This window comes from Microtus pennsylvanicus, chromosome 16, assembly GCF_037038515.1.
Source record: "Microtus pennsylvanicus isolate mMicPen1 chromosome 16, mMicPen1.hap1, whole genome shotgun sequence".
NCBI lineage: Eukaryota > Metazoa > Chordata > Mammalia > Rodentia > Cricetidae > Microtus > Microtus pennsylvanicus.
The window spans coordinates 43,177,297-43,193,970 of record NC_134594.1 but is presented as its reverse complement, the minus strand read 5'-3'; the positions used below and the strand labels follow the sequence as shown (position 1 = coordinate 43,193,970).

Here is a 16,674-nt window from a genome sequence, read left to right as displayed (position 1 = left end):
CCCGGGTGTCCAGTCTTCACCTTGGTAACTGGCAGGGCTGGAGTCTTCCGAGTGTGCTGCTGTCCACTGGCTGTGAACAGGGCTATGTCTATAACTTCTTAATGCAAAACTCAGTAACTAGGAAAGAAGATTCTAAAAAGAAGTCCATTCATTTTAGAAACCAGTTCTATATGTTCATATTAGAAATTCAGTTCAAGTTATTTTTGTCTTCTTTTTGGATCTTATTTTAATTTGCTACTGAAGAAATGCCAAATGTCTGTCTAGATAATAAGAATTTCAAATCAGACTTATTCTAATTTCCTTTAATCTTTAGTGAAGATTAATTTTAGTATATTTATCTTCAAAAAGCATTTTCCTTCATACATCCACTTATTTATTTTAGCTTACCCATGTATTTTTAGAACATAAATGGGAAAAATGATTTAATTATGTTTTTCAAAACTAAATTTAAAAATGACTATGTAAAATTATTTGAAGACAAAAACCTTTCTTAATATTCTATAGAAATTCAGGAAACATTGTTACTCTATTTTAAAAAGAAATGAAAATACCTTTAAGAGAACAGGTATGACCTATTAAAAACATGCACATACCTATCATGGTCAGCATTGTAGAAATGAGGTTTTTATTTGTATTTCACAATCTAGTTGAACTGGTAATATTTCTTGTAGCTTTGGAATTTTTAACTTTGGTTTCTAAATGCTTTGTAGAAGAATTAGTGAGCTGAAAGAGGAGGCATTGGGATCTCCCTACATTATCTCTTCTCTAGCTGAACAATGACTGTTGAACATACTGAAAAATACAGAGCACTGTGTTAAAGAGAATGAATATCATCCATAGTTTGCATTGCTCAGAAATAATAATTGTATCTTATCCTGGTTTTCTCCAGGTTTTTAATGTGTATGTATACATAAGACAGGGAGCTGTTTGCCCTCTCCTTTGGGGTAGGGGAGTATGCATGATTAGGATAATAAGTTGAGAAATGTCTAAGATGACTGCGTCATGATCATGATGTCACATGACTGCTCTCATTAGGATTATTAGTGCCATATTTAGTATCACAGTTTTAGACAGTTGATGTAGAGTTGTGAATATTAACCAGAACGCTGACTGTCCCATTGTGGAACATTGTCCTGGGCTAGTGTTCTCTTAGGTCCTCTCTCACACTTGCAGAAGTCCTGCTCAAGACTGGGTCTGTAGGCGGAGACTGCCTGTTCATTTCCTGGCCGCTCAGACCCGAATAATCACACAGAAACTGTATTAATTACAACACTTTCTTGGCCAATGACTTAGGCGTATTCATAGCTAGCTCCTACATCTTGAATTAACCCATTTCTGTTCATCTGTGAATTGCCATGACTCTGTGGCTTACCTGGCAAGGTTCCAGCATCTGTCTCCTTGAGCAACTACATGGTGTCTTTATGACTCTGCCTACTCTCTATATATAGCTCTTCTAGCCTGGCTATATTCTGCTAAACCATTGGCACAAACACCCTCATTATTAACCAATGGTGATAAAACATTCACAGCATACAGAAAGGAATCCCACATCATGGGCCCATCAGTGTTAGACGGTGGGTTGGGAGTGGCTCATAAGGCCCTACCCCTTCTTAAAGATTCATAAGCTAGTAACTGTTGCTAAGGAAAGAAAACATTTTCTCCAGTACTGTAGCAGCTGGTAAGCCACTCATCTTTCTATATGTAACCCCTCATTCATACGTCTAAGTAACATAAATCTATATAGTCAGTATTTTCTTAAACTAGACTTGAGGGGATTACTTTCTTTGGTGGTCTGTTGTTGTTACCCTATCTGGGAAAAATAAACATTTCTTCTCATCTCCTCAGAAACACAACACCTTTAAAATATAATTTTCAATAATTGAATATTTTATCTACTATGCATGTAAATGTAATGACCACCTTTTCATCTTTATCATATTAAAAGAGAAGCAGAAATTTCATACATCTACTATGTAAACCAGTGGAAATTAAAACTAAAAGTTTTCATTTTTAACTACTGAAACTTTAAGGAAAATGGTGGTTTTTATATGCTGGAATACCTGTTCTTGACTCCATACCAACCTTTGGTTATTTTGTGTAGCAAGTGATTTCTATAATGTATTTTTAGCCATAAAATAAACTTCTAATTGATCCAGGTTATGGTAGCCTGTATCTTTAATTTTAACACTCGGAATGCTAAGTAATTTGAGAGCAACATGCTCTGCAGAGTGAGATCCTAAGTCAAATTAATATATATATTAATATGTTATATACAATATATACATACATACACACATATACAGGGGCTGAGTCATTGGCTCATTGTGGAAGAGCACTTGCTGTGCAAACATGAGTTTGTCATCCTGTCACCCATGTAATAAGTTGGGTGTGGCCATGGGTACCTGTAACCCTAGCCTATAAGGGTGGTCTGGAAACAGGAGAATCCCTGGCACTTGCTGGCCACCCACCTAGCAGAAAAACTGCAAGCTCCAGGTTCATTCATTGAGAGACCTTGTTTCAGTGGAGTAAGGTAGAGGGTAATAGAGGAGCACACATGTCCTCCCGTGTCTTCTACAACACGCCTGCATATACACACATAACCCTGGCCTCTGCCTGTGCACGGGCCATGGAGTTATTACCGTGAGATGATATCCCACTGTTAACATGAGCAAGGATTACCTGTAATACAAGCTACAAGTAACAATCTGAAATATAATAAATACATGGCTTCGTCTCCGACCTTCTTCAAAGCAAGATGGTTACTAAAATTGTTGTCCATGTAAGCAATTAGCACAGTTACATATTTACCCCAATATACAGACATTTGAATGTCTTAATCTCTAATCAAAACCACTATTTTTGTCCTCTTTTAACATGTTCATAGTGTATAGAGCCAAATGGTAGTTGTTTTTTACCATGTTTGCCGTAGGATTGTCTTCTCTCTACCAGTGTTTCCTAGCTGAAAATGAAAGAAGGCTTTTGAGTTTTTAGATAGTTTTATTTTAAAAAAAATAAAATATAAACTTAAAAAAAAATAAACCAAAGGGGAAATGCATTCAAAGCAGAGAAGTCTGATTAAGGTTCATTCCTGCATTGATTTAGAAAGTAAGAGAAAGAAAGACAGGGGAAATGTCAGTATTAAATAATTAAAACTGAGTTATTAGGCAGGTAGCTCTTTTGCAAGCGCTTTATCATGGACACGTGACTTCCATTTTCTTCTAGTTTGTCTGCATTGCCCAGCAAGATTACTGCCGTATTTTGAACCAAGTAGAAAAGAACATGCAGAAAGTTGAGGAGGAAGGAGAGATTGTAATGGTGAAGGAGCACCGAGAACTGGATCGGACCGGAACAAGGAAGGGCCACATCGTCATCAAGGTAGGATAAAGAGGCGGTCCTGCCAAAGGGAAGAGCGCTCTGCTGTTTAGTTTCTTGTGACTTCTTTCTTTTCTTTTTCTTCCTTGTCCTAATTTTTTTAGTTGTCAAACAATATAATGGTTTTCATTGTGGCATTTGCATAATATGGGTCATTAAATTCATTCTCATTCCTTCCCTCCCTGCTTCCTTTGCCAACAAGGTTAATCCTCTTACTAGTTACAGCTTAGTTAATGGCAGCTGATTAGTTACCCATCTTGCAAACTAGCTTGTTTGACGTGAACAGTTTGACATCAGAGTGCCATATCAGTGATCCATTCATACTGATGACTAGACTTTATCGGTTGCAGGGGACCTCGGAAAGGCTGACCATGCATTTGGTGGAAGAGCATTCCGTAGTGGATCCAACATTCATAGAAGACTTCCTGTTGACATACCGGACTTTCCTTTCCAGCCCTATGGAAGTGGGAAAGAAGTTATTGGAGTGGTTCAATGACCCGAGCCTCAGGGATAAGGTTGGAAGTTCTATTTTAGTGTCTAAATGTCAACTACTAAAGATAAAATTTGGAACATCAGTTAGGTTCAAATTAATTTAATGAAACACGAATGTTTTTTAAGAAAAAAAGAATTGATAAATGATGCAGATATTAATTCTTATAGATTTCTAAGCTCTCAGTTTCAGTAATCTTTTTTTACTTTAAAAGCAAGGGCAGTATGTCGGTCCCTTGGTAATGTGGTAAAACAAAACCAGTGTCTGCATGCCACAGGCTCTGCCACTGGTGTGGTGGCCAGTGTCTACCAGGTGGATGGTAGAGGTTTGGTGTAGCTCTGGAGCAGTCTATCCTCCTGTGTTGCTGAAGGCCTTGGGACCCCCTTCTGAACTCACTGTCCAGCAGGTTTTTCAAGCTCTGTCAAGGCCATACTGGGAGATGTGTTGCACATAGTAGTGTTGGCTCCTTCCTTGACAGCTCTTCCCCACAGATCCTTCTAGGTTATTACTGTTTGTTTTTTTTTATCTGTCTAGTCTTTTTCTTATCTGCTGCTTATAGTTTTGACTTTCTATCTAATTTTGCACTAAGGTATTTTGGTTTAATTACATTTGCTTTTACTTAGACTTCTTTCAAATATGTTTTGAAAATAAAATAATGTAGGATATACATCTCCAAAGGTTCAAAGATCCAGGGGAAAACAACTTCCTCTATTACCCTCTACCTTATTTTTTGAGGCAGAGTTTCTCACTAAATCTGGAGCTCACAGATGTGGTCTAGATTGACTGGCCAGTGAGCCCCTAGGGTCCTCATGCTTGCATAGCAAGCTGCTTTATCAAGCTGAGTGTTTCCCCAGTCCCTGAGGTCATTTTTTACATGTCGAAAATTCATGTTTAAGGCTTTATTCTTTTAATTTTCCTGTTCAATATTATTTGGTAAATTGTTTAAAATTGTGTATTTTTAAATCTTCAGCACTAAAACTAACACGTCCTGGACTCCATTGCTTTTGTAGGTGACACGTGTAGTATTACTATGGGTGAATAATCACTTCAATGACTTCGAAGGAGATCCCGCAATGACTCGATTTCTAGAAGAATTTGAAAATAATCTGGAAAGAGAGGTAACATTTGTGAGTTTTTATGAATAGCTTGAAGTGTATCTTCCTCTGCTTGTCCCCGAGTTGATGCACCTCTCCCTGAACTCTTGCAGAAAATGGGTGGCCATCTGAGGCTGTTGAACATCGCGTGTGCTGCTAAAGCAAAGCGCAGGTTGATGACACTGACAAAGCCGTCCCGGGAAGCCCCCCTGCCCTTCATCTTACTGGGAGGCTCGGAAAAGGGCTTCGGCATCTTTGTGGACAGCGTTGACTCGGGTAGCAAAGCAACTGAAGCTGGCTTGAAGCGTGGGGATCAGGTGAGCAGACTCACCTCTGGGTATAAGTGGGAATGAATTTCAGAACCTTTTTTTTTAATCAGTCATTAAAAAAATTAACTGACATTAATTTTATGACTTCACTTTTAGATATTAGAAGTAAATGGTCAAAATTTTGAAAATATCCAGCTTTCAAAGGCAATGGAAATTCTTAGAAATAACACACACCTGTCCATCACTGTGAAAACAAACTTATTTGGTAAGTATTCTGCAAACTAACACTGCTTTTGTTTTGTTTTTACATTTAGATCTTAATCCCGGAAGAAGTAATTTCTATAAATAGTAAGCCAGTCAGGATTCTAGTATTTCTAGGGCCATGCTAAAGTACATAATACCGAATTCTTTATATAAGTATATAATTGCATTTAGATAAAAATGTATCAACTTGGGGGTGATTATATTGGCCCATCAAACCTGTCCTCTGTTGAAGAATACAATCACCTCACAGATGGGAGGACGTCTTCCTTTCTTAGTCTCATTTGGATAGAGACTAGTGTTTCTATAGTGTTTCAGTTTTTAGAGCTGGTCTGTACTCCTGTATTTGCAAACTCCACCATTAGCCCAGCATCATTTCCGTTTTTGTGATTGATATCTTTTGGTGTTTCTATTTTAGTATTTAAAGAACTTCTGACAAGATTATCTGAAGAGAAAAGAAACGGTGCCCCTCACCTCCCTAAAATTGGAGACATTAAGAAAGCCAGCCGCTACTCCATACCAGACCTTGCTGTTGACGTGGAGCAGGTGATCGGTCTTGAAAAAGTCAACAAGAAAAGTAAAGCCAACACTGTGGGAGGGAGAAACAAGCTAAAAAAAATACTCGACAAGACTCGGATCAGCATCTTACCTCAGAAACCATACAAGTATGTTGAGTTGTTCTCAGAACCATGCTTGATTGCGTTCCATAGAGAGATACACAGAATGTTGATGGAGTGTGTGTTTGCCTAAGAGTTTAGTAAACATCTCTTCAGCGAAGGGTCTTAGAAACAATAGGAGACAGTTGAGTTTGCTTAATTCTGCTTTGCCGCTTGCCTCCCTGCTCCCAGTTTTCACGAGAGGCAGGTGAGCATGTCTTCATTTGAACTTCTTATAGGGGTTTGTTGATATCCTGCCTGCCCCATGATTTAAGTGTTTATGCTGTTAGCTTCCATGTTTCTTGGTGTCCCCTCCACACTCTCTCCTCTTTATTCGTCAATCATTGCATCTTCCAGTCAGCCCTGCGTCTGTCTCTGGCAGCTCCATGACTTCTCTCTGACTCTGCCCTTCTTCCTCCCAGCATTCAGCTTAGTTTCCCTGCCTTGCTCTGCTCTGCCCTGTTGATACAGGCCGAGGCAGTTCTTTATTCATTAACCAATAAAAGCAACACATCGACAGAAGGACCTCCTACACCAAAACAGTTTGAGAAATCAGTGCTCAATGGAGAGTCTAGTTAAATGCAGGCTCAGAAAGCTGGAGATCTGCCATGATGTAATCGCCTTGATGTAGTGCTGACTACTGCTTCAACTTGTCTGCACATCAGCACATGTGTGTGAAGTTCTGGGGAAACATGCCTTGAGCACGTTAAACACACCACCTCTGAGCCAGGTGCCCCCTGTATTACTGTGTTCACCAAAGTAATAACCTAGTAGGTTAGTGAAATCTTCTAGTGGTATACTTGGTCTACCCCCACCTCATGTCGCCTGCTGAGGTGCTAGAGACTGGTGAATTGCCCAGGGTGAGCATGAATTACTGTGTATCGGGGCTGCATATGTGATGTGTATAGAGCAAGAAGCAGGTCGTAAGCATGGTAGAATTCAAACTGGGATGCCAAGTAAGTTGAGCAAGAAAGCCCAGTGAACCCAAAGGAAGAAAGGATTAGTCAGCACACTTGGTTCAGTAACAGTGAGCCAGCTGGAGAGGCTAGACAAGAGGATGTGTCCCAGGAGGGGTGTTTCTCAGTTAGATTTCGTATCAAACATGCAAAATTTAAGCCCAAGAATAGCCTTGTGACTGTGAATATTAAAGGGTGTGCTGGCGAGTCCTGATGATCACGGCCATTTCTACTATGAGTGACCTGGCCAGGCAACCTTTGTTGTACCCACAGTAATTGTGTCGTGTCATATATCCTCATATTTTTAACAGGGACATTTATGTGACCAAAAATAAAATTCCACCAATGTAAAGACTTTTTATCATGCACAAAACATTAGTATTTCGGGGCTTTATATGCCCAACTATGCATGTCTAAATAGAGTTTTTATTTCCGTCCTGAGCTTTCCTATTTGTGAAGGAGAATTTACACTAAAATTTCCTTATTTTTGATAACTTAATTTATATCCCAATTTTATTAGATTTTTTTTGTCTCAGGGTATTCATGCAATTATAACTATAGACATTTAAATGCATATGATCTAGTTATTCTTTTGCTGTATACTTGTTTTATTGTATGCTTCCTTTTGGAAACAGTTGATCTTTCAATCAAGAAATAATTTTGTAGGCTGCCAAGTCATATTTCAATCATTACCTACAAGTGAGGTGTGGCGGTGCACACTTGTAATCCCCGCTCAAGAGGCACAAGCAGGAGGCTCTAGCCCCACAGCCCTCCCCCAGCTGTGGTGCTTGCACAAACACACAAGTGACCACAGAGCTATCTTTCTATAAATAGAAAGGAGTCTGTAGCCATCAGTACTGCTTGTAATTTTCTGGAGAATTTAAACGCATAACTAAAACCTTTGAACAGCAAATTAGACATCACTGCATGTGCACTGCAAGTGCCCCACAGCCAGAAAGTGTGTCCCTGCCTGCTACACACTTATGCTCTGTCGTCAAGAGATGTGTCAGGGTTTCCTCACGCTGGGATGCCATGGTGATCTTTCTGTCTACCTAAAACACTGACGTAGGGCAGTTTGAGGTTTCTTTCCCCTCAGTTCCTTCATCTTGAAGATCAGATCTTAAAGCATCTGTGTCCACTGTTGCTGAGCTCTTGGTGGAGTGAACTCAAGTGGGCTCTTTCCCACGGGGCTTGTCTTAGATTCATTCCCATTCATTCATTAGACACAGGGCACGTCTTCTCTGCTGTGTTTTTATTCTAAGAAAAATAAATACTGGTTATGGTTATGGCTCATTAAAAAGACAGGTTTTAGAGAAACCTACTGTATGTTAAAGAGAGAGTGAATTGGGCTGAGTGTGTTTTGCCATTTTTCACATTTTTACATTAATTGCAAGTTTAAATGAAAACGACTTATTTCATGATCCGTAATGACTTAGAGCCTTTACCTTGATTGTAATTTATGTTTTAAAATCCACTCTTCTCAGCGATATTGGGATTGGTCAGTCTCAGGATGACAGCATCGTGGGCCTGAGGCAGACCAAACACATCCCGGCTGCCCTGCCTGTCAGTGGAACGCTGTCATCAAGCAACCCTGACTTGCTGCAGTCACATCACCGGATTCTGGACTTCAGCACGACTCCAGGTACGCCCCAGAGATGTGCAGCTTTCTCGGTGACCTGCCTTTCAACTGTAGTAGCGGCACAGTATGCGTGTTTGGTTTGGCATGGATGGTATCATTCACCCAGAGTCAGAATGAAGCTCAAACTCCGAACATTGGGACCAGTCCATTGGAAAATCTTTTTGGTGTGGCTAAACCTGTTTTGTATGTGATAAAATGAATAGCATGCTATGCATTTATTATTAAGTTATATGAAGTAAATAAATTAGGAGATGTGTTTACATAAGCTTAATGGGCTTTTCCTTATGGATACTAACTTTAGCTGTACATTTTTCTTTGATGCTCACATGGCATCTTGCGTATGTGCTCCCTGTTTGAATTTGTCTGTTAGCCACGCAGCTACCTGTTGGGGAAGACGCGTTTTGCAGTTAGCATGTCACAATCTGTCCCGGAGGGATGGGTGTGTTACTTGGATTGTGTTGCTGTCTGCTAACACCGTGTGCCTTTTCCTGCCCCAGACTTGCCAGATCAGGTGCTCAGAGTTTTCAAGGCTGACCAGCAAAGCCGGTACATCATGATCAGTAAGGACACCACGGCCAAGGAAGTGGTCATCCAGGCCATCCGAGAGTTTGCCGTCACTGCCACCCCAGACCAGTATTCTCTATGCGAGGTCTCTGTCACACCAGAGGGAGTTATCAAACAACGGCGACTCCCAGACCAGCTCTCCAAGCTTGCCGACAGGATACAGCTGAGCGGAAGGTACCGTCTCTCACGGCACCCTTTACTCTCTGAGCCTGCATCCAGGGTGAAAGGCAACACATTTGCTGTTGTTGCTTTGTTTTTACAGTGGTAAAACTTGAACCCAAGGCCTGGCCAAGCACTCTTCCACTCAAGGGAAATTAGTAAGATGAATAGCTTGGTTTTTTGTTTCTTTTTTTTTTAACTCTCTTGTTTTCTATGCGATGTCATTGTTCTTGAGTCTTATCTAAACCATGACGATCAGACCTCCTGTTTTCTACCTGTGACGGTCACTTCCTTGCCCTTTGTCACTTTTATTTCCAGCCCCAACACTGATAAATACTTTTTTGGCGGTCAGAGGTCAGGCATCCTCTGCATGTAGATCTGTAGTTGCACAAATCTTCACTGAGTTTCAGCTTCATGGTTCCCGTTATTCAGGCTGTCAGGGTAACCACAGTGGAGAACACTAACCTGTACACGTCAAGTAACCAAGTCTTAAAAGACCGATTGGGAGCCCCACTGTACTTGTTCTATGTCTTTGTTTATAGTTTCACTTGGAGAAGGCGTTTGCCTGCCGAAACCAGGGCGGGAGAAGCCACAGAGCAAACTATTTTCAGTGAGTTCCTTAAAAGGCTCACAATACTGTCCATATTGACCAGCCATGAGGCTTTAGATGCCTACTTTCTATCGTGACAAGTTGGGGTGATGTCTCCCACTTCCCTAGATGAGTTTCATGAAAATCTAAATATTTGAAAATTAAAATCTTGAAGCAGGAGAGGTGACTCAGCAGTCAGGGGCACCTGCTGGTCTTGCAGAGGAGCTGGGTTTTGTTTCTAACACCCACGTGATGGCTTACAACCATCCAGTCCCAGGAGAGCCTATGCCTTCTGCCTTCTGAGGGCCCTAGGCACAGGTGTCGTACATACATGCAGGAAAAACACTCACATATGTAAAAGAAATCTTAAAAAACTAAAAAATCTGATTTCAGGTCACAGAGGAAAATAAATTGCGTCAGGTCACTCCCCTCCCAATATTGGTGGGGGGTCACATATGCCACAACATGGGTGTGGAGATCAGAAGACAACGTTGTGAGTCCCTGGGTTTGCATGACAAGTCCCTCTGCCCATTTAACCATTTTGCCAGCTCAGCTAGTAAGTTGCTAATCATTAAATGAAAGAATAAACATAGATTGAGCTAGTTATGGACCTAGCAATTGTCAGATTCCCGCCTCTCTGGGAACTGACTTATGCTCTTGAGCTGATGTTTATATCTAGTCTGGAAAAGAGCTGTATTTTGTCACCTTTGATAAACAAGCTAAAAGTATTTTGATGGCAGGAAAAACAAACAGAACTACAGGAGCGGCACAGAGGAAGTCCCCATGGTTTGTTCAGTTCCACTCACCCGCTGAGTAGGTGGCCGTCACCAGGCGGTGACAGTGACCTGGTGGCTGGAGAGGCATCTACACTCCCAGGCTGGATGAAAAGAACTCTTACATCGTTCTCTTAATTCTTCCCCACCCCTTTCGTCCCCCAGGAACTAGCAGTGTTCCCGGAAGGAGGACCGCAGACTCCCTGCTCAGCCTGGCGTCTAAGGGGTTTCTGTTTCTTTCAGGTACTATCTGAAAAACAACATGGAAACGGAAACGCTCTGCTCAGATGAGGACGCCCAGGAGCTGTTGCGGGAGAGCCACATCTCTCTCCTTCAGCTCAGCACCGTGGAGGTTGCCACACAGCTCTCCATGAGGAACTTTGAGCTCTTCCGCAACATTGAGCCTACTGAATACATAGATGATTTATTTAAACTCAAGTCAAAAACCAGCTGTGCCAACCTGAAGAAATTTGAGGAAGTCATTAACCAGGAAACATTTTGGGTGGCTTCCGAAATCCTGCGAGAGACGAACCAGCTGAAGAGAATGAAGATCATTAAGCATTTCATCAAGATCGCCCTACACTGTAGGGAATGCAAGAATTTTAACTCCATGTTTGCGATCATCAGGTAAGAGTATCTGTTCTCGGTACAGTTGATTCTGCTTGGAGCACCATGTAATTACAGAAATAATAGCATTCCTTAATTCATAATTGATACTGTGTATGTATTGCTGGTATGTAACATAAGGCCGCATATGCACTAGGTTATAATTGATTCATTAAGCAGCCCTTTCTTCTGATTCTAAATCTTTTCTTTCCCTCCAGAGCTTGGGGGGTGGGGGGTGTCTGTCCCTGTAAGTAACCCAGACTGGCATGGAACCCATGATCCTGTTTCCTAAGTGCTGGGATTATAGGTGTGTGCCACTATGCCCGCCTCGATGTCTTATGCCTTACTTTAAACTCTCTTGGTGACTAGGGAGATGGCTCAGCGGGCGAAGCGTGCAAGCTTACAGACCCGAGTTCAGATCCCCAGCACCCACATAGAAGCCAAACATAGTGTGGTTTTCACCCCAGCTCTGGGGAGGCCAGGACAGTAGATCCTGGGGACTTGCTAGCCAGTCAGTCTAGGGGAAATGGTGCCCTTGGAAGAAGATGGAGAGCGGTAGGGAAAGACATCAGATAGTGACTTCTAGTCTCCATATGTAGGCATTCATACTCCCCATACAACACAGGTACACATATAATCAAAGTTTAAAAAATGTCTAAAACTGTCTCAGGATTTGGAGACAAGGTCTGTATGTACCATGTATTTGTGTATTGATTTATTCAACCTTGTTTACTCTGACTTCTGACAAATCATTTGAATTTCTCTGAACACCACTCATTTTCTATGTAAAATAACAATACTCCCCCCAAAATTTCAAGAGGATTAGGTAATATAATACTATCTAAGGGATTCCATCGCAGCATTATCACAGATGTTCCAGGTTAACTTTCTTCCCTTTTAAAAGTGCTTATGGTGGGGCATGAGAGATGCAAGTGGATAGTTTCCTGGATGCTAAAGATGATTATTAATCATTTTATCTGTCTGGAATCTTCATACTTGTGACTTAGTGTAATTTTTGTGATGGAATATTTACCCAATTTTTTTTAAATCAAATACTTGTTATGAACCAAATGCTGCTCTATATATGTGTGAGGCTGTTGCAGAAGGGATTGTTGTGTCAAACTCTGAGGTTTGAATCTTACAACTAGACTCAGACATCTGTAGTAATCAAAATAGGACCCATTGCAGTCAGAGTATTTTTGCCAATGAGAAATAGGTTTGTCTTCTTCTATGTTATAAAAATCCATGTTTTAGGTTTCAACTAAGTCTTAGTGTGCTATTCAGCTGTCTGTTATTGTAACAAAATACCTGAGATAATCATTTTCTAAAGAAGAAAGGTTTACTTTGGCTAGTTGTTTTGAAGGCTTATGCCCACAGTTCCTTAGCCCTATTGTGCCTGGACTTGTGGTAAGGCTCACAGAAGGAGCATTTGGTGGAACAGAGCCGTTTGTAGCTGGAACATAAAATCAAGGAAGAGATGGGAGAGGGGTGGCCTTACCTCAGTTCTGTAGGAGGACCTCCCACCACTCACTTTCCCCACCCGTTTTGGAGCCAGGGTCTTGCTTTGCAGATCAGTCTGTCTCAAATGTGTGACCCTCCAACCTCCCCAGGGCTAGGATTACAGGCATTGCCCCCATTCCCACCTTAGCTTCCCTTCACAGCCTCCCAGTACTGAATGCACTGGGGGCGCCTGAGCCATACAAGGGCCCCTGGAGGCCAGTTCAGATCCATGCTATAGCAGAGGGTGAAGAGATCAAGAGAGCATAGAGAAGAGCTAGCCAGCTGGCTGTGATGGTGAGCCTTTAAGCCCCACACCTCAGGAGGCAGAGTCAGGCAGATCACTGAGTCTGGGACCAGCCTGGTCAGAAGAGCCAGCCAGGTCTACAAGCAAGAACCTGTCTCTATAGAAGACAAACAAAACAGAAGGGCCAGCCGGTAAAGAAATGCCAGCTGCCAGGCTTGGTCACGTAAATCGAACCCCTGGACCCACATGTTAGAAGGGGATACCTGACTTCTGCAAGTTATCTCCTCACCTTTGCAGCTGTCTGGGGACCCCCCCCCCACACACACACAAGGCAAATGAATAAATGGCTATAAAAATGTCATGAGAGCATAAAGGGAAGCAGTATAAAGGCAAATGGTTTGGCTCTGAGCCTGCTTTTAGCTGCCCCCCACCACCCTGGCAGGATGGACATGACCTTAGGGATTCTGTGGATTTCCATGCATGTAAAGTTCACACACTCAAGTGTTCCGTTCCATGTCTTCCTTTGTTACCAGGGGGATGATTTACTCATATCTCCCTTCTCTTCTCTCCCCGCTTAGTGGCCTAAACCTGGCACCAGTGGCAAGACTACGAACGACCTGGGAAAAGCTTCCCAATAAGTATGAAAAGCTGTTCCAGGACCTCCAAGACCTGTTTGATCCTTCCAGAAACATGGCGAAGTACCGCAACGTCCTGAGCGGCCAGAACCTGCAGCCTCCGGTCATCCCCCTGTTCCCTGTCATCAAGAAAGACCTCACGTTCCTCCACGAGGGTGAGCGCAGGTGGGCCCTGCTCTGTCCTGGTGGGAGCCCAGGGTGAGCACCGTGTGACTTCTTGTTCCTCCTCTGTTAATCTCAGGAAATGACTCGAAAGTGGACGGACTGGTCAACTTTGAGAAGCTGAGGATGATTGCTAAAGAAATCCGTCACGTCGGCCGAATGGCCTCGGTCAACATGGACCCTGCCCTTATGTTCCGGACTCGGTACGTGCATCGTAGGCCATGGCATTTGTGGGGTTAGGACTGTTAGAGTGAGCATGCCCACAGCAGGGAAATCTGAATGCTTAAATTCAGGAGTTACATTAGGATGTACTGAGGGATCACCCTCAAGGTTCAGTTTGTAATGATGTTTCTCATTTGCATCCAGGGCACACGTGCTGGAAATGCAAAGAGCTTGTCCTTGGGACAGTTTTAACTGAATGTTAGGTGCAAGTGTTTACTTTTTATTTTTTCACAACACCGTGTTGTGAAACTTACAGTCAGCAGTATGAACTAGAGCAGAATTGTCATAATGTCTATACAACCTGTTTATCTGTCGGTAAGAAGCAATGGTTAAATCAGTGGAGGGACTGAGCAGAATGCAGGCAGCAGCCTCCTAAGACGTTTGTAGTGTGTGTGAGGCGACTCTGCAGTTAATGTCTGTGGGCTTCTAGAACTGCTTGTCCAGAATTCTGGTCCTTTCCTTCTGAGCTTGTGATCTCTCTGTCTCTTTCCACACCCATGCTTCAATCTCCGTGGCTCTCACTTGCAGGAAGAAGAAGTGGCGGAGTCTGGGGTAAGTGGCAGAGCATTTGCACACTCGCGTCTTGCTCGGCCTATGGCCTTGTTTTCTTACCTGCTCTGTTTTCTGACGCTTGCTGTGTTTTTTTTTTTTCTCCTAACCCTCTTGCTCTATCAGAATTTCAGATGCAAACTGACTTCAGATTTAATCTGTGGGACTTTGCTGAAGTCATGTCCACAGGAGCTGTGAAATGATTGATGATTATTCTGGGAAAATGTAGACCAGACGTATTTTTTGGCTGTCAGAAAGATTATATTTTAATATCATTTATATGTTTTCAAATGAAAAAGCCAAAGAAGTGGGGAAGGGAAGCATGCTTGTAGAAGGAAAAATTCGTGCAACTCAAACGATTGCACAGATCCAGAAGTCAGTGTGGTGGTACCATGCACCCCACACCCTAAAACCAAACTTTCCACAGCTCAACTAACTACTGTTTTCATTCTATACAAATCAGCCCCCTTTAAAAGTAATTCTTAACAATTCACGTACTAAATAGTTTCCATCCATATATTTATGTTTGCATGACTGTTATATTAACAGATTTACTGGTTTAAAAACTCACCTTCAACCCACAGAGTAAGAACGTGATTGTGAACAGGGTAGTTGAGCTTCATTAAGTTCATATAAACTAACTCCCATTAGAAGAAGCAAATTGAATTTTGAAATTGTCTCTAGAATCACGCAGTGTCCTTGCACAAGCTTTTATGTGCCGTTACGTTTGCTGGCTTCTGTGAGAGAACGGAGTTTGAATGCTCTGTGAGATGAAAAGTCGAGTTTACTGGTAGGATCAGAATGTATGCCAAACACATTTGTGTATATGTATTATGTATAATTCCTTTTTAACCAAACCTATGTAATCTCTCTTTCCGCATTGTCCCGTAGCAGTTTACTCACTAGAAGGGGGCATGTGACCTGTCAAGCGCAGTCTTTACACAGGTCTGGTAGGCCAGCCAACACCGTGCTCCAGAGTTGCATTCTTGGTTTTCATCTTCCAGGTCGCTGAGTCAGGGCAGTGCGAACGCCACAGTGCTGGATGTTGCTCAGACAGGCGGGCATAAAAAGCGGGTACGCCGTAGTTCCTTCCTCAACGCCAAAAAGCTGTACGAAGATGCCCAGATGGCTCGGAAAGTGAAGCAGTACCTGTCCAACCTGGAGCTGGAGATGGATGAGGAGAGCCTTCAGACACTGTCGCTGCAGTGTGAGCCAACCACCAGCACATGTGAGTGCCTCCCTAAATCAGCTCAGGCTGTGTGATGGTGCAAGTGGAAGGTGGCTTCCAGCCAAGAGGCACATGGTAGTCCTGGGATGCACCGTCTTTGTGCTTCACTGGGTCTTCGTTTTCAGTTAAGTTAGTGCAGTAGGGGACACTGGGCTCAAACCTCCTTCCTTTGGTTTCATCTGACACAGCCAAGCACATAAGCAAGGGACATGGAGGTGATTGTGGCCCCAAATAGTGTGCGTTTTTTTTCTCACAGAGGGACTCCCAGAGTGATGGACAGCCTGGTTAGGGGTTGTCAGGAGTTAGAGGAGTATAGACTGGGTGTGCTGGCTCCTGGGTCTCCCTCAGCTCAGACAGCATCCAGCACCTGCCCACTAAAGCTGTAATCTTGCTACACAGCACACCACATCTTAGCCGGATGTGTAGGTGTCCAGCCTTGAAATAACTGGCCAGGCTGTGAACCACGTGAACCACGTATGACGGTAGCACACGTCTGCAGTTCCAGCTTCCGGGGAGGCGAAGGTTGGAGGGTCACGTGAGCCTGGACAACCCAGTGACACATTACTGTTAAAATGAAAATGTGGCCAGTCTTTATACGGGGCACCTTCCATTGTGTCTGTTCCTATATGATAGGATTTAAGCATTTTTCATTTAGGACACTTTGGGAACTTTTTTTTTTTTTTTTTTTTTTTGGTTTTTCGAGACA

The 16,674-nt window shown here is 42.5% G+C and overlaps 1 protein-coding gene across 11 annotated transcripts in view; it reads left to right on the top strand.

The window, feature by feature from the left end:
• Positions 1-16,674, top strand: part of Rapgef2 (Rap guanine nucleotide exchange factor 2) — a 202,411-nt gene that overhangs the window by 169,237 nt on the left and 16,500 nt on the right. For 10 of the 11 annotated variants that reach the window (XR_012908114.1, XR_012908115.1, XR_012908117.1 and 7 more), the window contains 13 exons: positions 3,223-3,375; positions 3,723-3,887; positions 4,873-4,980; positions 5,070-5,273; positions 5,382-5,490; positions 5,905-6,151; positions 8,583-8,740; positions 9,235-9,475; positions 11,066-11,449; positions 13,751-13,962; positions 14,049-14,172; positions 14,720-14,743; positions 15,745-15,968. Coding sequence is in view for 7 of the 11 variants with exons in the window: in XM_075950925.1 (XP_075807040.1) it covers positions 3,223-3,375; positions 3,723-3,887; positions 4,873-4,980; positions 5,070-5,273; positions 5,382-5,490; positions 5,905-6,151; positions 8,583-8,740; positions 9,235-9,475; positions 11,066-11,449; positions 13,751-13,962; positions 14,049-14,172; positions 14,720-14,743; positions 15,745-15,968 (2,353 nt within the window). In the remaining 4 variants the exon portion in view is untranslated. The remainder of the gene's footprint in view (positions 1-3,222; positions 3,376-3,722; positions 3,888-4,872; positions 4,981-5,069; positions 5,274-5,381; positions 5,491-5,904; positions 6,152-8,582; positions 8,741-9,234; positions 9,476-11,065; positions 11,450-13,750; positions 13,963-14,048; positions 14,173-14,719; positions 14,744-15,744; positions 15,969-16,674) is intronic. The other variant, XM_075950922.1, reaches the window with a different exon arrangement.